General features: G+C 42.3%; 1 protein-coding gene across 1 annotated transcript in view; it reads right to left on the bottom strand.

Annotated features, from left to right (window-relative positions):
* TAPT1 (transmembrane anterior posterior transformation 1) overlaps nt 1-19614 on the bottom strand; it is a 74787-nt gene extending 55173 nt beyond the window's left edge. The window contains exons 1-2 of the mRNA XM_088450644.1: nt 19382-19614; nt 8669-8799 (exon numbers count right to left, since the gene is read on the bottom strand). Coding sequence (XP_088306770.1) covers nt 8669-8799; nt 19382-19526 — 276 coding nt within the window. The 5' untranslated portion in view covers nt 19527-19614. The remainder of the gene's footprint in view (nt 1-8668; nt 8800-19381) is intronic.
* Between the last annotated feature and the right edge of the window lie 317 nt (nt 19615-19931).

Here is a 19931-nt window from a genome sequence, read left to right as displayed (position 1 = left end):
GGCATGTCTTACATATCACATGATCATTAAATGACAATCACTATAAGCCTCTAAGGTCACAACATTCAGCAGGTGTGTATATTACAAAGGAAGTGCTTCATATATAATAATCCAGTACAGGTATAACGTTACATATGAGCCTAAAACTAGAATACCAGTCTCCTCAGTTAAATATCTGTAAAAAAAAAAAAACGTATGGGTATATTTACTATAGTGCAGGATTTTTAGAAGTACATAGCAACCAGATTCTAATTAACATTCATCTGCCACCTCCTAGACGATAATAGCTAGAATCTAATTGGTTGCTATGGGCAACATCTCCACTTCTAAAAATGCACACTTTAATAAATATAGCCCTTAGTGACCAGATACATAATTATAGAGATGTGCATAGGGGGCAGGTATTTCAAAAATGTATTCAAATCTACCAAAAAGGTCCTAGGAATTACTGATGGGCAGTTCAGAATAAGCTGCATAACACATGATGGAATAAAGATGGATGGATGGATACATATACATAATATAGATTGGCTACAAAAAAACCCAAACATTTAAACTGCCATTTTTAAATCCCATTAATGGTCATTAATCACCTAAACAACATTTTATTTCAAGCTTGTTTGTATAATACAAGCTAGAAATGAATACTTATTTTATAAATGTTATAAAATGTGCAGTATATAATATAGTAATCTATACTTCATCCGGTCACATTATTTTACCCTTTATATTACAAAGTATAGGAATATACTTAATTAGTTTAAGTCACAATGTCTATTTAAACCTCTAGGAAACATTCTCCCTAATGTATAAATCCATCTGGATAAACACTTGAGAACAAACAGATTTTTTATCTCCCCCTTTATCTGGGATCTGTATTTCCTTTATAAGCTGCCAACTTAATTGAGAAATTGTTTGTTTCAATTGTATCACACTAATGTTATGTCAAAAGCAAAGTCATCATATTTATTTGACATGGTCTACAATTCCCGATGTTACTTTTATGATACAATTATAAATATATAAACACTCAGTGACCACTTTATTAGGTAAATTTTACTAGTAATGGTTAGGACCAGTGGCGGATTTTACTGCCCCCTCCCAGCAAAATCCGCCACCCACCTGTGATCCCCCCGAAATCCCCTGCAGCTGCAAGTGAATTAACAGCCCTCCGTAATAGAAGCAGTGTATGCAGTTATGACACCGGCGGATGCATGGCTGCTGGTCTCTATACAGACAGCATAATCCAGGCAAGGGATCTAACATAGGCGTCGCAATGCCGACGCCTATGTTAATCCTGACATTGAGCCCCCCCAACAAGACACCGTACCGATCATCCAACGCTGGGGGTAAGTATGTATGTAGCCGTGGATGGGGGGGGGTGAGGGTTAGGCTAGGGGAAGGGGCGGTTTGGTTTAGGCACTAGGGGGGAGGTCAGGGCTACGCACCCCCCCCCCCCCCCTGGGAGGGTTAGGTTTAGAGTGCGGGTAGGGGGGGTTAGGTTTAGGCACTTGCGAGGGAGGGTTAGGGTTAGGCACCCCTAAAGGAGGGTTAGAAATACTTAACTTACCTCCGCTGTCGGTATCTTGTGCATCAGGCTGCCGACGTCGGGTCACACATACCCATTCCTAGAAGCAGAAGCGCTTCCTATTGAAAGCAGTTCCTGCTAATCACACTACACGTCAGACATGCAGACCCCAGGGGGAGGTGTCTCCTATTGCTATTAGTAGAAAGTGCTTCCAATAGGAAGCGCTTCTGCTTTTATTATGGCAACTTTATTCAGTTGCTTGTGGCTGCAGTAGACGCAGACCCTAAGCCCATGCACGTTTTTTTTCTTTCGTGTTTGTTTTTTTTTTATCGCGCGTACGCATTGGAAAAGGAGGACTACGCACAGCCGCCACAGCACACAGGAGGCGTGGACTCCAGCCCGGGCAGCCCCTCTGCAAAAAAGAAAAAGGTAGGACTGTCGCCTTCCTGTCCACATGAACCCTTCTGGCCATTCTCCTCACTCATTAATAATGTGCCTTTGCTCACAAACCTATCACTCACTGGATGTTTTTAATATTGGGCACCATGATTGTTGGTGCCAGACAGGGTGGTTTCAGTATCTCAGAAAGGGCTGACCTTGTATTTTCACACAAAAGTCACACAGAATGGTGCCCGACAGGGTGGTTTCAGTATCTCAGAAAGGGCTGACCTTGTATTTTCACACAAAAGTCACACAGAATGGTGCCACGTGTGACTTTTGTGTGAAAATACAAGGAGGTCAGCCCTTTCTGAGATACTGAAACCACCCTGTCTGGCACCAACAATCATTCTGCGGTCACTTAGATCAGCGTTTCCCAGCTTCAGTCCTCCGGAACTCCTAACAGTGCAAGTTTTACAGATTTTTTTAAGCCTGTTACACACTAGAGGTCTTGCAACCGATACGAGGTCATCAACGATTCTCCACTTCACATCCAAGATTGACAGAGTCTGCGAGGGCATCTCCTTCTATTCCTTCCACACCTTGTTCTTCTTTTTACTCCTCACTGGGGACAAAGTCTGTGTCCTGCTCCAGTCATCTCTCCGCTCCCTCTGGATCATATTTCCTCCCATCTTCTTTGCACCCTGTCTCCTGAAGCCTTCTCTTCAACCTGCTCCTCTCTTACAGAATGGTCCCCTCGTCTTTCAAGCAACAAGCATGTACCCTTGTCTCATCCATCCATATGAAACCCTCACTTGACCCAGGCTCACTCTCTCTGAAGACATATTTACTAAAGGACGATTTTAATCCATTTAAAAAGCGATAAAAATAAAGTCGATAAAAATCGATGTTGTGCTTCTAGGGCTAAATCACACATTTACTAATACTTAAACTAAATTAAAAAAATGTTCTGTGCGATTTAACCCTGGAAATACACCATCTACTTTGATCGATTTTCATTGAGTTTAAATCTATTAAAGTCGACCTTTAGTAAATATACCCCCTTCTCTAAACATTACCTTATCATTTCAAGATCCTAGAGAGGATGGTCTGTCTCATTACTCTCATCTCAAAACTTTATTGACCCTCTAAAATATTGTCACAGAAACAGCACTCAAGCCAATGACCTTATCACTGCCAAAGGCAATGGTCACTTCTCTTCCTCTTGAATCTGTCTTCTGCCTTGACACTGTTTATCAAACCTTCCATTCCATCAGTCTTTGGGAGTCGGTCCTCCAAAGATTTCCTTATTACCTCATTTACTGTCTCTTTTCTATCTCTACCTCTCCTCTTTTCCTATACCTATTGGTGTCTCCCAAGAGTCAGTCCTTGGCCCCTTCCGCTCCACGTTTTACACCACCTCCCTTAGAAACAATCATAGCCTTCGGTCTCCAAAGCCACCAAAACACTCAAATACAGTGCATCCGGAAAGTATTCACAACGCATTTAGACCGTCGGCTTCCTTACTACATCCCCTGTAACCATTTCAAGCCTCCCCTGTTCTCACCATTCTCTTCTTCTGATCACTCCCCTACAGTACCTCCAACCCTGGTTAGCGCCTCTCATGCCCTCCTCTAAGACTACTAGAGCCCGCCCTCCTCCTCTGGTACCCACTTACTTCCTAAGTCAGACTTTCTGCCAGCTTCAAACATGCACTTACAACACACATTTCATTAACCCTACCAACCCTCTTATTAAATCTCCACCTCACCTGCCCTTCTTCCCAGTACACCCTCCAACTGTTCGTCCTTCCTCTTCTATATGAGCTCTTATGGGTAGAGCCCTTTCCTCTTATTTCTCACCATGCCACCTGCACTCCTTGTGTTTTATCCCCAAGTCCATTCAGTGACTAATACTGAACCACCTCATCTCCCTGCAAAATCCCACCATTTGCCCTACAAGATAGTGAGTTGCCCTATGTCCTCCTCATTCCTCACCCTACCTAGTCTGTCATTTATTGCCGTGTTATTCCTATGTCAAATACCACTGTATTGTACTTCAGAGATGACAATTATATTACTTGTACAGCGCTGCAGAAACTTTGTGGCATTTTAAATATGAAAGATAAGAAAAACAACAGCAACAGCTATAATCAGTGGTGTTACCAGGTCCATCCACTGACTGGGGAGCACAAACATTCATGTGCACAACTACACCTATATACAGTATCTAGCAAATACTCTGCTGTCAATAGTGTACTGCATGAGCTCATTGCCATGGAAGCTAGTGGCACTCAATTGCCAAGTGCAGGAGGGGGTAACCAATCACTACCAACTAGGGTGCTGTTTTACATGCAGTGGAACATATCCAGCACACAATAAGTTATAAAGTGTTGGGTGTATTGGAGCAGTAAGGGTTCAACACTGCAAATGCATAACAGTGGAAGCTCTGTACAGACCACAGAGCTCACAAATTGCAGATTTTATTTATTTTATAGCTTTATTCACTTTAATTTCAAATCTCTCTTTTATTCTCTAGCTAAATAATCCTATTTTAAGGGGCATAATGTAATAGGTTCTGAGATTACGGCGCTGGCGTGATTTCAGTGAGTGTGCCACTAAATTTAAAGCAGCAGTTATAATGTCTCCCCATTCATAAAAATCCCTCCTTTGATCCCTCTTCCCATGTGAATGATCTCTCCAGCTATCACCCCTCCTTTGATTCTAAACTCCTTCTTTCCCTGCACACACTCCCTTCTAGACCCACTCCAATCTGGCTTACTGTCTCTCCATTCCACTGAAGATGTAAAACCTCCTCACAGCCACATCCAATGGTAATGTCTCTATTCTTTGACCCTGTAGATCACAAACTTTTCCTCCAAATCCTCCACTCCAATAAACTTCATGATAAAACATTGTCCTGGATCACATCCTACTTGTCCTATTGATCCTATTGTTGGAACTAACTCCATCTCCCTTACTCATCTCCCTTCTCATCATTGTCCCCCAAGGTTCTTCTCTTGGCCCAACTTCTCTTCTCCCTCTACACCTCTTCCCATTTAGAGCTCATCAGCTCCTTTGGCCTACAAAACCAAATGTATACCAACACTCAAATGTATATTTTCTCCTGACTTCTCCCTTTCTGTCCTCTCACATGTCACATGCTGCGTGTTGGCCATCAACTCCTGGAAGTCCAGATATTTCCCTAAACTTAATATGGCTTAAAAAGAAGTTATTGACTTCCACCTCCCTGTTAAGGTCCCCTCTTCCCCAGTTTACAACAGGTCTTTTTCATTTGGCTCCAAAGTCAGCTATCTGGAAGCCTTAGTGTACTACCGCTCCCCCATTTGGCCTCTCTACCTTTCCTGCCTTTTTCCACCCCCGTAATTTCTCCAGAACTAGGCCAATTTTCACTAAAGCCACTAAAACCCTTATTCACACCCTCTCCGTCTGGTTTGCTGTAATGTACTCATCCCTGGCCTTCTGTACTCCTGCTACACCCCACTTCAGTCAATCCTTAATTGATCGCCCCCTTTCCTCCACCCTGATCATCTCATTCCACTCTCATTTTCAGAAATTCTATCCATGCTGCCAACAACCTCCGGGATGCCTTCCCAAGCTCTATCAGCCTTTCACCCACTCTTCACATAAGACCCATCTCTTCACTCACGCCCACCACTACTCCCCCTAACTCTCCTGTCTCTGCACCCCACAGTTCTGCCCCCTCTCCCTTTCTATGCCCTTCCTATTCTCTACAAAATTACGTAATCTGAGAACGGTAATTATGTACATCTGTAAATGTCTTTATTAATATACACCCATGTAAATTGCTACATGACTCACCCCTATGTATGATGCCTTTGTGGTGCCAAATAAAATATAATAATCATAAAATCTTCAAACAGTATAATTTAGTCCAAGGATAAAGTGTAAAATATCTTAAAAGCACCCCTGTGTAGAAGCGCCCCGTTTCCTGGTTCTATAACATGGTACAGTGTCCTGTTTCCTGGTTCTATAACATGGTACAGTGTCCTGTTTCCTGGTTCTATAACATGGTACAGTGTCCTGTTTCTATAACATGGTACAGTGTCCTGTTTCCTGGTTCTATAACATGGTTCAGTGTCCTGTTTCCTGGTTCTATAACATGGTTCAGTGTCCTGTTTCCTGGTTCTATAACATGGTACAGTGTCCTGTTTCTATAACATGGTACAGTGTCCTGTTTCCTGGTTCTATAACATGGTACAGTGTCCTGTTTCCTGGTTCTATAACATGGTATAGTGTCCTGGTTCTTTAACATGGTACGGTGCCCTGTTTCCTGGTTTTAGAACATGGTACTGTTGATTCATTCTATCTAAATATCCTGTCCATCTATTCCAATATTTAGTTTCCATCCTGGCAATTCACTGCAGTGATCATCAGACACACAATCTCTGTATCTCATCTCTGCAGGGTGGGAATGTTATTGGCACACTTAGCTGTGTGCACGCTTAGGCTCCTGCCAAGATTATTGCTTTCTGAAATTACAGTTCAAATGTCATCGCCCCCTTGTAAGACACCACTTTGGGGACAGCAGGTCTTGTGCTTTTCTAAACAACGCCAGCTAAGATTTTTGATGGCAGAATGAGATCCGCAGTATTAAAAAAAAAGAAAAAAGAAAAAGAAAAAAAAAAAAAATACCCTTGAGGGAGGTGAAAAATGACACTACAGACCACCGGATTCAGGCCCCATTAGAAAGTATTCTACTAGGAAATAGGTTATTTAGTTACAAGGAACAGAAGAGAAAGAAAAGGGTTTGGAGAAAAAGTATGATTGAGTAGATTACTACAAGTAACTCTATAGTGCAGAGAGGTTTTAAAAGCCAAAAGAAAAATGCAAACACATGCTCACAGGTAATATAGCTGGCAGGCGTACATAACCACAGCAAAGTACCAGCCACTTCTAGGAGGAAAATAAAGAGACTGATGCAAAGATAAGTTTGTGGGTTTGTATACAGTCATTTAAAGACAATAATAGGTAAAACTTGTAAGTTTTCCTCACTTTAAAAACAGCTTTCAGACTCGTATGCCATGTTACGAAAGACTACAGATCCAACATGTGTAACCAGGAGACACTGTAGTCAACAGATGTTAAAGCCAAGAGACAAGGGTGTCTCCAAGCTCAAACCACACACATGGAACACAGCCAAGTAATGTGACAAATGTAATACCGCCTGTTATCTAAGTGCTGCCAGGTCCAAGTGGAACCAGTTACCCAACCACATACGTATCCAGTGTACAGCTTTAGCTGAACAACACAGGGGGGATTTTATTGAGACATTAAAAGAAAAAGTAATCTGCAAAATACATCACTTGAATTTAGTGCAGACATGTCACCATCACACATTGAAATAAACAAATGACCACACTATTAACGTTCGCACGCAATTGGTTCATCAAAGAAATGATTATAGAGATTTAGGTTATTGCAGCATAAACTATGGTACAAAGTATTCAATTCTTAATAAAAGTAAACTCCACCTTTAACTATACAAGATAATTGAGCAATGATTTAAATGCAGCCTTTCTTTAATGTCCTGGCAGCCTATCGGTAATGTCCTGGCAGCTCCAGTCTTCCTGACATAATGCCTGAGGTCCTCCAGCTGTCTATGGACTGCAGGGGGCGATATTAACTGCTCAAGGCAAAAGAACACAACTCGACAACTACATAGGGGAAGGAAAGATCCATTGGGCAACAGAGAGATGCTACGATTGTTGATGTGTGAACGTGGGAGATCATCCAGAAACTACACCTATTCTGCCAATATAAGATTATACCCAATTAAATTACAATCTGGCATAAGAAGATAATATTAGCATATCAATATAAAACACGGCCCTCCTACCAGTCTCAGAAACATTGCTTGCCACTAATTACCTGTTTCCGTACACAATCCTACACTGTAGTGTTACTGGAAGCAGCTAAAGTGGCCAATATGACTATGCGGTTATACCTGTTCAGCCCACAATATGGCTGCCTCCACAGTATGTATGAGACCAGTTGCCATATACCATTTCATATTTTTTTTTTTTTTTTTTTTTAGTTGCTGAATTTTCTTAATACATTTGTGTTTGAAGTTTAGTGTTGTGATCTCCCATTGGCTAGAACAGATCAGGGCAGGCATTGCAGACTGCTTGTGCTTTATTCTATCAGCTGACAGTCATTGTCAGTGGTAGTGGCTGCTTATAGAACAAACAGATAGAAGCTGGAACAACTTGCCATTTAACTTCCAATTACCGGAAATAGATTTCCTCCTCCAGACTGCTTTAAGGAAGAGCCTGACGGCTTTATTCATCAACTTGCTGTGTGAATACATCAGACTAAAAATAGCCAGAGATCACTTTAAAAGGGCATAATTATAAAAAAAACAAAAAACAAAAACAAACAGACACAATAAACAAAATAACTATGTCCTATATACATGTGCACTAATTAGCCATTAACTTAGACATGTAATGTTATTCTCCTTGCTATATTTATTTTTAGCTCTAATGGCCCTCCACATAACGTGATTAGTGCGGCTTATGAATCCAATGGACGAAGTGCAAATGTAAAAAATGTATATGATGGTAGCAGGACCAGGATGGATTCTTGCATTCCAGTACACTTTACCTCCTTATTTACAGAAATATTTGATAGGTCTGTATGGCTTTAATTACAAAGATAGGAACATTATAAAAAGATCACTGCTGGAAACTCCCATTATTATGATTAAAGCACTACCAACCTTCTCCAGCTCTCTGGGTATCCGCAGGCAGGTGTATACCCGCTCTCGCCTCTCTTTGTATTTTGCTTCATTATGTTCCAGAAAATAACCTCGGGTGAGCTCGGCACTGATGAACCTGAATAATGAGAGATCTGAAAAACAAAAATATCCCCAGAATATTAAAAAAAAAAAAAAAAAAACAGTACATTATGACATAACCATCATGTATTTAATACAAATCCAGATTTAATAGCACTTTGAAGTCCATTCTCTTCTTCTCAACTGAACATGTAAAAAATACCACAGTCTGGTGATAAAAAAAAAAAAAAATACAAAAAAACACAAACTGGCAACAGGCTATTATCAAAAATATATGGAAGAGAAGTTCAGATTTGGGTGTTATAGCTTTAATTATTTTAGCTGCCAGTCTTTATGGACTGACTGTACTTTGGATGCATATATATCACCAGCAGTACATACCCGAGGGCAAATTTCTATAATTACAGTAATAAATAAAAAACAAATATTTTTTTTAATCGTATTTGTGTACTGAAACACCTTCAGAATTTTATGAAAACTCCAATTTTTTGTCATGCATAAATAATGAATATTTCAAAAACATGACACTATGATGTAGATAACACAAGAAATTGGATGCTGCTCGAGGCTTTGTAACAATAACAGTTTTAAGGCTGGCCCCCCACTGGCGTGTTTTTTATTTTTTTTAAAAAAAGCTCAAAAATTTTAAATTTTCAATATTAATTAGGTGACCTGGTCATATTTTCTTTCCAAATCAGGTAATGAACTCAGCAGAACAGTAGAGGTCTGCTGTTCTGAGACTTCCAGCATTTGAGATATAGTCATCACTCAGTAACAATCAGTAACAAGAAAAGTAATGCAATGAAACAGTCCATGCCCATGGTTACTGCTTTCACTATGGTTAGAGCAACAGGATCTGCTATAATGAAGAAACAAAAAACAAATGATAAAAATGCCCATGTACATGAGCCTATATATAGTATTAGCACAGCCGAAAAATAGGATTGTGTGATGCGGAGGGAAAGTGTGAAGGATGACCAATCAGAAGCTGCAATAACAAAAATTAAAGCTTCTAATTGGTCCTAACAAACACACCCGCTCCACACCACAGGAGCAAATGTAAAGAGTCACAGTGAAATATTCTTCCATTTAGATGGTAGTGCAGCTTTACAGTGTTGGAATCCTACTAAAAAAATGCAGATTATTACTTTTGTATTGTTCAAAAACATAATAAAATGTTTCAACTGCTATTAAAGCACAGTAAAGAGCTGCAACATTGTTTCAACAAAGTTAAAAAGTAACCCCACTAGCTCTATCTTTGAACAGATGTGTCTAGGAAATCGAGAAGAGAGGAATGCGGGAGCGCACATTAAAACTTCTTCCTACTCGCTGAAAACACAGAAGTTAAAAATCACCAACTCATAAGTAGCTAGGTTAGAAGCATCTTAAAAATATGCTATTAAGCCATCTATACAAGATAGATATAACCTTCTAGAGCAGTGGTTCCCAAACTTTTTTGAATCACGGTGCCCTAGGGTATCAGCATTTTTTCCACGGCACCCCTGAGCCAAAAGTTTCTTATTGAGAAATTCACAAAAATTAAATTGAAGTAAATTGTGCTTCTATGTCACCCTTAGGGTCAGTTATGTGGTGGTTGACAGGACTGCGCTTCTTTCTGTTCACATATTCTTTGACTGGCAGCCATTAGCACTGGTTTTGCCTATCACACTGAAAAAATTTATTGTAATTTGGTACTGGACCACAAGTGTCCTGAGGAACCCCAGGGTACCACGACACAGAATGGGAACCACTGTACTAGAGAGAACCTTACATGTAGGGGATAGATTAATGCACACAACCTATATGGCACCCTGACAGAAGATATGATTCTGTAGTTTCAGGTACCTGGTCGATAAAGATTTCTCATCTCACTAACTGGGGTTTATGAATTTTGTGTGAACAGTATAAAAAAAAAAAAAAAATCAGGATGGGTTGATCCAGATCCTTTCTATGCCGCTGCTCACTACAGGGAGATCTATAGAGGACAACAGCAACTAACCAGATTTTAGCTATCATTTTATAGTTTGTGCTGATTAACTGATAGCTACAATCTAATTGGTTATTATGTGTACCACCTCCACTAGTCTTTTTTTAAGTTTTGATACAGATCGCCCTCCCTCAACCTTTAGATGAGAACTGGGGAGCAATGAGGTGCCCATGTGCTGCAATTCAGTGGTTCCCAAACTGTGCACCGTGGCACCCTGGGGTGCCTCGGGACACTTGCAGGGGTGCCTCAGGTTGGTGGTCCAGCACCAAATCAAATTATTTGTGGTCAATGTAATGTAAATATGTGGGCAAACAGAAGCGCAAACCTGTCCACAACCACATAACCAAACCTAAGGATGACAGATGAGCACAATTTACTTCACTTTACTATTTTACTTCATTTTTTCTGAATTTCTTAATAACAAACTTAAACTTATTGGTGCCTTGAAAACAATGCTGATACTCTAGGTCGTCATGATTCAAAAAAGTTTGGGAACCACTGTGCTACATACAAGAAAAGGATCCACTGCACTCACCTAAGACAATTTTGACGCTATTACTGTTAAGATTCAGTCTATATTTAAAACAGGGAATTGCACCAAAGACTTCCCTTACTGGTCCGACATTACAATCTATATCAGCATCAAATTGTAACATGAGGATTGCTAGAATACTTTTTAACAGTTGAAAAGCCATACAGCTAGCAAACCTATGTACCAACTCTATGAAGTGTTTGAAGATATTTTGTCTTGGTTGTTACTGCTGTTCAGAAAAAAAACAACTCTTAAATGTTTATTGTGAAGTGTTAAAGCACCATTATAAGTTTAAGCATCCCTGTCCCTTTAACGCTCTATTTTGCTGGAAAACTCGTGCAAGTTACAACACTATACAATCATGTTCTTGGCAAAGGTTGCAAAGAATTCAATGTCACCTTTTCAAGCATCATTCATTAAAGTGCACCAAAGCTGAATTATGGAAAAATACACATAGGCTGACGTCCAGGACATGGAGAGAAGAGGTACACACCTGAGAATACAGGTAGTTTTCATGTGATAGAACACCACAATATAGCAGCATCATAGAAAATCTAAAATTATACACACACCTATACAGTACATCAAATAAAATGCTAGCCCTGGCACAGCTGGGAAATCAGCCAGTAAGTTTTATGCACAACCTGCCTGAACAAAGTACCCATGTACACCTGCTGTGTCATTTCAAATATCATAAAGGGGCATAGGAAAAAAAATAAATAAAAATACTTGCAGGAAAAAAAGGAGACATATTAGTGTAAAAGTAAAGTTGGACGTAGAGTATACATGACTGATACTGAAGAAATTATCACGGAGAAAGAGACACGTTAAGGGTGTCCCTGGACTGATCTGCACATCTGCACACTTGCTCTCCAAACATTGCAGGAGAAAAGACTGTGTTTAGCTCTTCACTATTTACTAATTTGCCACTCCGCCACCTGGAACAGTGTCTGGACATTGCAGGCTCCTAATCTGCATGCTAACCACTAACGCTGTTTCCGGGATTTCAACCATCTGACGGCTTGCATTGGTCTCTGTGCCGGGTCCCCGTGGAGCAAGGCTCCTGCTGCTGACAGCCATACAAGGTGAGCGGTTATAATTGCACCAGTAGGGTCACTAGACCATTTGTGCCGAGTCTCCCCCTGAGCAAGGCTCCTGCCACTGGCGGCTATATCAGGTGAGCGGATTTATTTGTCATAGCCGTTTAATACCTATAATATCATCACTATCTGCGGCAGTTAGACAGCCAGGCTATCCTCATTTACTGGATTGTGGAGACATTATAGACATACTTTACAGCCGCATGTTGCACACAATGAAACTTTTACTACGGAGCAGCAGCTTGTCATTTAAATAATCTCTATTGGAGTCCATTATAACGTGTGGATACTTTTTGTTCAAACAAGGAGCTATAAATTGATACATATGCTACTAAGTAACTAATAAACAATAATTGAATACCAGCCTATTATATGTGTCTTTCATATCCATAGAAGGAACCAATGGAGCTAATATCTTTCTGACAAGTGTAGTTAGATATTCCTCCTAGCAATAGAAAGTCAGAGACGTGGATTTGTTATGTATGATCATCATTTGTATAATGGGAACACTGTATTGTATATGTGATATATAAAGTGATAATTTTTATCAGAAAGGTTTAATCTATAAACCATTTATATAATAAATATTATTTATCATATTAGTGTATCCTTTGGGTCCGGTAAAGGCTCTAGGCGCTGCCCTTCTTCGAATATTATACTTAAACCTTAAGTTCAGGGTACTGGTGTCTAGGAGGGCTGCCAGCCTAAGATCAGCCACAATAGGTGGGCGCCCAGTAATTACATTCTAGAAACAAACACATAAAGCCTTGTAACAAATACGGTTTCTTTTTTACTGCACAAAAACCACTCATGTAACACATTAGGAAATGAGCAGCTGATGAACTAGACGTAAGAGAGTCAGGGACGGAATAGTCGCGAGTTCTAAGGTGTGCTCCCGCGTTAATCCGCACACTTTGTAATGTTAACTTTACATGTCTGTACCAATTGCGCAATTCAATTCCAAGTTTCAAATGGTGAGCATCTAGCGTTAATTCTGCAATGCGAGATCAGTGCATCAAAGAATGGGCAAACCATACTGGACCCCCCACCAAAAAAATAATAATTAGTTAAATTAGATAACTAGTGGCCATAAGGAAACTGTATGGGGCTATTAGTAGCCATGAGAGGCTGTTATGCCTCATAGACTTAATTATTACGACTTCTATTAATGAGTCAACAACAGTAGCCAGTAAGAATATTTCAGCAAATAAATGTACTTAATTTTTAGTCATTTATTTGCTTTTTAGGACCTCTATTGGCCATATTTCCCTATTCAGACACAGATGAATACATTATTATTCATTAGGAATGATGTAATCAGGAGGTACTAACCATTATCATTTAAAAAAATAAATGAAAAAACTTTCATCACCAATTCTGGAGGAACAAACTAAAAGCTGTGATTTCTCCCTTTGAAAGCTGCATTAATTTAGCACAATTTTGTAACTAAACACTTAAAAGTCTGGAAACCTAGTTTGTGTCTGAATCTGCCCCTTATGCTGTGTACACACTTACATGACGGATCGGCCATACAGATATGCAGATATACTGTGTCTTTTAGATATATCGCCATCGGCTGTGCTGCAGGGCCGACCTTATACGTGAACAGCCTCATTCACAGATACATTGGGGGTACACACCCACCGATGTGCTCACGATATATAATAAATTTTATTGCCTGTACTCACTATAAGAACACCAACAAGAGTGATAGAACTAAGCAACTGCACACAGAACTGCTAATCTTTCTAATGCATTACAAACTTCAATATTATTGTCCCTATGCACTGCAGCACTCTAGACTCACCTGGTGATAGCGCCTTTCATTTACTGAACCTACGTCACTCCCCTAAGATAACGATAGGAGTTTGTAATTAGACATATCACAACTGCCTTTATTTGTCAACAGAGTGCACAGTGATAAGCCATTCACACCAAGATAAAGGAACATCATCAAAAGGGAAAAAGCTTCTGGAACACATTTGAAAGTGATGTGTATTATTCTCCAAGCAATGCCAAATCTAAAATAAAAATGAAATGGCAATCTGATTAATTCATCTACAATTACTCCAGGTGAAATGTAATAGACTGCTGGTAACTAGCCAGAGAGCCTGATATTTATCCATTGTGCGTTCTCTTCAGCAGGAAATGTCAGTTGCAAGAATTTTTCTTTCCTTTTTCTTTAAATTAATTCCAGTTGGATTACATAGGACCAAGCCAGGAGCAAGGCTTTATTACTCTACACCCACCCGAGGATAGGACGGATGCTAAATAGCACAGGCCTGTTACTGAAGGTCTGGAAGGGCCTATGGGGCCCATTTATCGATTGCTTCTGCAACGCGATCAGGGCATGTCAGTAACGACCCTGATCGCATTGCGAAAAGCGATCTTTTCGGCAGGATGTATCATCCGAGACATGGGCTCCGTATGGAGCCCGTCCCTGCAATATCTCCAGAGAGCTGCCGGCCACTACAGTGGGTGGTGCGCATGCACCATAGCCGGGGAAGGTTTCGGCGGATCCCTCCGCCGGATAATAGGGCGCGATGTAGCCCTTAGGCTACAGCGGCTAACGTCATCTTCAGATGGCGTTAGCTGCGGGGGTCCAATATCTGGAATGCATTGCATTCCGGATATTGGTAAATTTGGTAGCATCGCTTCCCCCATAGAAACCTGTGGGGAGGGGGCTGCCAGCGGTAATGGAGGGATCACAGCAGGTAACGGAGTTACCTGATGTGGTCCAACTTTAATACATCCGGGGGATACTTAGTATTTGAGGTAAACCGGATTTTAAACCTCAAATACATTTTGATAAATGGCCCCCTCTATGTGGGTTTAAAGCCTGCAGGCATGTCATCAGCGTTTGGGTTTTCACTCTTCTTATCACTGGATATTCCATATGGGGATTAGGCCAAAATCACCTGCAATTCGTGGCGAGTTACAAATTGCCACTAAAATCATAAGTTAGTTACATTTCTGCCTGCATCTCTGTTATTTCCTGCTCAAGGGGTCCCATATAACCAGGGGTCTATACCTGCATCTGCCGGAACCCAAAATATATCTGTGAAAAAGCTTTTGTATTCAGTATTTTCTACAGCAAAGTATCATTTTCTGGCCGGGTCCCATTACATAACCCTGTTACTTCTGTCAGCCAATGTGATGAGGTTTGAAAATTCACTTACAGCAACTACTGCCACTTACAAATGCCATTACGTGATGCCTTGAAAAAGACCACTTTGGTTGAAACGCGTTGACTTTGGAGGCTAATGGGAATCTTTATGGACTATGGCCCTCATTCAGAGCCATACGCTCCATTTTCATGGAGCGTCCTCCTGGACGCTCGTATAGCTGTGGGTCACCACCCACAGGCTATACGAGCGTGCATTTTGATGGCCGCGATGGTCGTGACCATCGCGACCATCGAAATTGCGAGCCGGAGCCTGCGGTTGAGGTTTTCAACCGCAAACTCCGGAGTGATTTTGGCTCTATCAGAGCCAAAATCACTCCCACTGACATCACTAGTGATGTCAGTGGGCCGGCTTCTGACGGGAGGCGTTCCCGTGGGAACGCCCCCGTCAGGGAGGCACGCCCCCGGCACGCCCACCAAAGGGGGCGTGCTGTCAATCAACATTGACAGCACGCCCCCTTTGATCGGACACAACGAGCGAAGGAAAGTCCTTCGCTCGTCGTGTCTGGCGCATGCGCACGACGGAGCTCCCTCCGTCGTGCGCATGCTCAGTGCAGACCATCGACCCACTTGCGAGCGGTCAGCCGCTCGCGAGTGGGTCTGAATCAGGCCCTATTTCTCATAACCATCAGGTAGATACATTTTCAATAACTTGTCCGGAAAAGTTTTGAACATTTCAACATCTTGTGTCTACCTATGTGTTTGGGGAACCAGGAATAGAGAAAGACTGACTGATATTTGTATTTTGTATTTTTTGGATTTATAAATCTACACTTGTCATTGTTGAGGATCCGTGTATAAAAGATACCTTGATAGGAGGAATACACACATGTTCTGAGAGTATGGTACGCTTGCTGGTACACATACCTTTATATATCTGAATGGTATACAATCGGGAAGTCGGCTGCCTTAATACCGGCAGCCGGCTTCCCAACTGTCATATCTCGGCGAGGGTGAAATGCCAGGCGTCTAGACGCCTGTCATTTCCCCGACACCGGCAGACAGGCGCCCGGCATCCCGATCGAAGGGATGCCGGGTGCCGTGAGTGCACAGCCGCGTGGGGGGGAGGGTTAGGGCACCCGGGGGGGACTTAGGGTTAGGCACTTAGAAGGTGGGATTAGGGTTAGGCACAGGGGGGGGGAGGTTATGGTTAGGCACCCCTAAGGAAGGTTAGGGTTAGGGGGGTTAGGTTAGTAGATACTTACCTTAGGACGATCAAGATTTCCAGCGCTGTCGGCCTGCCGCTGCTGGGATTCGAACTCCCGGCCATGCGGCAGCCGGGATATCATACCGATTCCATCTGAATACTTCTATGCCAGAGTGAGTGGGGTACGCCCCTTTTGACCACTCCATTTCACTGGAGGTGGGATTTGCCTCATTTCCAAGCATACACCACACCACGTTTAGGGTGTGTACTCATTTGAGTACTTTTCTTATTTTATTTTCAGGTCTCTATTTCATTTTGGTGGTGTGGGATTAAGAAAGTGTTCACTAAACCACTCACCTGAACGATACCACACATTTTTTTCTACATCTCTTTTCTATATATCCATATCTGTGAGAGAGAGGAGGAACTTTTGGAAATTTAAGACCATTTCCAGGTCCTAAGAACCAGACCATCCAAGTGGAACAAAGTACTGTTTTGGATTATAAACTTTTTCCTATCTTCATTTGGGAGGCGCCTTCATCTGAGTTCCACATTTGTTATAGGTTTCCAGTAATAGGGTGTTTGGGTGACAGTCAGGTACTCATTGATGAGGCCTGCATCCATTTGCACAGAAGTTGAGGTTCACTTTTTTCTCTGACACAAACTAGTCAGAAACCTAAAGTGTGGAATCCTACCTCTCACATTGTTCACTGAAATCCACCTGACATTCGTACTATATCAAGAGATCCGGTGACAGCAGTTCTAAATCTCCTATATACACCCGTTTAATAACTACTGCTGCAACTACAGTTTGGTTTGGAAAGTCAACCAGGACCTTGCTTATAAGCCGGGTAACTGCAGCTAGGACTCTGAAACCTGCGGCAGTCTGTTACCAGCTGAAAAGAGGGTCCGATTCAGACCCGCTAGCTAGGAAGCGTTGCCATGCAGTCAGCCGATTTCTGCATTCTGCGCATGCACCGCAGTGCGCAAACCATTTCGTGCGATCAGAAAGCGTTCGCTCGCCGCACATAGACAGCCCGGCCGAATGAGTGACAGGAGAAGCCGTTTGTGGATGGTGACAGGGGCTGCCCACGAAAAACGGGAGAATGGAGGTGCGAACGCAGGCGTGCCTGAGCGTCAACGCCGTTTCATAGCCGTGCATAATTAAGAGGCAGCATCATAGTACACGTCATTTGGTTGAACATTACAATGAAGTGCTTGCGGTAGGGTATGGTCAGTCACAAGTGCTCCGTATGGGTCCGATGGTACTGATGGTTGCATACACTTCCTGGAGATGACGTGCACAGGCAGGAGCCTGTATACACAAAGTGATAGCACGCCAAGACATAGTGTGCGTGCTAATGCCTTGCCGTGCCATCGCCTGCCTTGACGAATTTGCATACGCATGGAGCGAGCAGGTCAGAATCGAGCCCAGAGTCCGTAAGATACATTGGCTTAACAAAAATACCTACCTAATTGCACTTTGAAGAATTAGAGATTATTTGCACTGCACCAACTGGGTGGAAATGAGCAGTACTGCTATAAAACAAAGAAAAAATAAAAATGTATTATATATATGTACCTTGACAAAAGAGCTGAAGGGCTCTGAAACGTTGGTGTGATAAAGCTTTATATTCTTAAAGTCCTGGAGTGCCGCCTGAGTCATTTTACAGAGTGACTTCACGCTACATATGCCCAATCATTAGGAGGGCACATTACCATAGAGTTTGGACCACGACACGAGTGCCAGTTCATTTACCTGGAAAATTATATATTATATATATACATACACACATTAAGAAAGCATGGTGCTCAGAGACTGCGATGCTTGCATCACATGCCCTCAGTAAGCTCATTAAAGGATGAGTTATTGCTCTAAACTGCAATAGAAGCAGGGCCTTCAACAGTGCGACAGAAACTCATGTTATGACTAGCCTGAAGCTAACATTAATGTATACACTGGCTGTGTAACAATAAGACAGCTCTTCACCTCATCACATATAATAAATTTACTATCTGGCAAATTCATCAGAACCTCTATATCACGGTGTATCATCTCTTTCATAAAAGTCCACCCCTGTATCAACATGTTCTTCTGCACTGCACCCTAGGTAACATTTGGTCTCTGTACCAGACTTTTGCCTGACCTCCAGCTGCTGCAGCACCTCTTGCATTATTTGCCTGCCATGAAGCTAGAGACGCCACTGCCTATACTGTATATAAAAGACAAGGGTCACCACACACACGCAGTGCATTAAATATATTTAAGTGTATATATGTAGTGATTGTGATGCGATTGTATATCATTGCGACAGGTTAAACTATTTGTCAGCTGTTCTGAAACATAACTTCCCCCCAGCTTGCTGAGCTGTCAGTTGGGACAGCTGGGGACCAGATAACGCTGACATAAAGGTGGGAGCCCCGTGTAGAGTCATTGTCCAGCACCCAGCCAGAGAGAGTGCTGACAGTCAGCTGCTGCTGCTATTTGACAATGAAGCTGCTGCTGGTCACTCAGTGAGGGGCTCCTGCTGGCAGACAATACCCAGGACAACTGTCAGATACAGGTGCTGGGAGACACTCCCTTGTAGGACAGAAGCAGTCAGGAGCTCTGGAGGAAAGACTCCCTCCTCCCCCCCCCCCCCCCCCGGTTTCTGCAAAGCACCTGTCAATCACCCCTCTCCTCACCTGACAGGTTGCGCTTCTTCCCCTCCATACGCTTGCCGTCACTCATCTCATAGAAGCCCAGGGTCTCTGCAGGTCCGGCTGCCGTCGGTCTATCCCCCCCATCCTCTTCCTTGTCCTCCCCGGTCAGAGCCGCCGCGTCCGCCATCCCCTGCCTGCCGCGGCGGCCAGTGCCTCCTCCGTGGTGTGTGTGTGAGGATGTGTGTCTCACCAAACACAGTGCGTCATCACACGGCGACGGCAGCGACTGTTTGTTTTAGTCGGTACTAAGGGTAGTGATGACTGCGCTTAGAGGGAGGGCGCGGCCGCGAGTTAGCCGCCGCCATTATGGAGAAGGGCAGCATGCCCACAGTTGGGTCACGGGTGACTTCAGATAGGAGAGAGCTACATAGTACCAACTAGACTTGCAGGGCATCCTTGGACTTGTAGTCTTAAAACTGCTGGAGATACACAGGTTGCTTACCTCCTTTCCCTACTTGTATAGGAGATAATATATTTTATGTATGTATCTGAATTTGATGTATGTAGGTCTATTATTTTGGGAGCTGTGGTT

Source organism: Taudactylus pleione, unplaced genomic scaffold (assembly GCF_031769625.1).
Source record: "Taudactylus pleione unplaced genomic scaffold, aTauple2 ptg000520l, whole genome shotgun sequence".
In the NCBI taxonomy this organism is placed as follows: Eukaryota; Metazoa; Chordata; class Amphibia; order Anura; family Myobatrachidae; genus Taudactylus; species Taudactylus pleione.
Note: the sequence above shows the minus strand (reverse complement) of the source record. Positions and strands in the feature narration are given on the sequence as shown.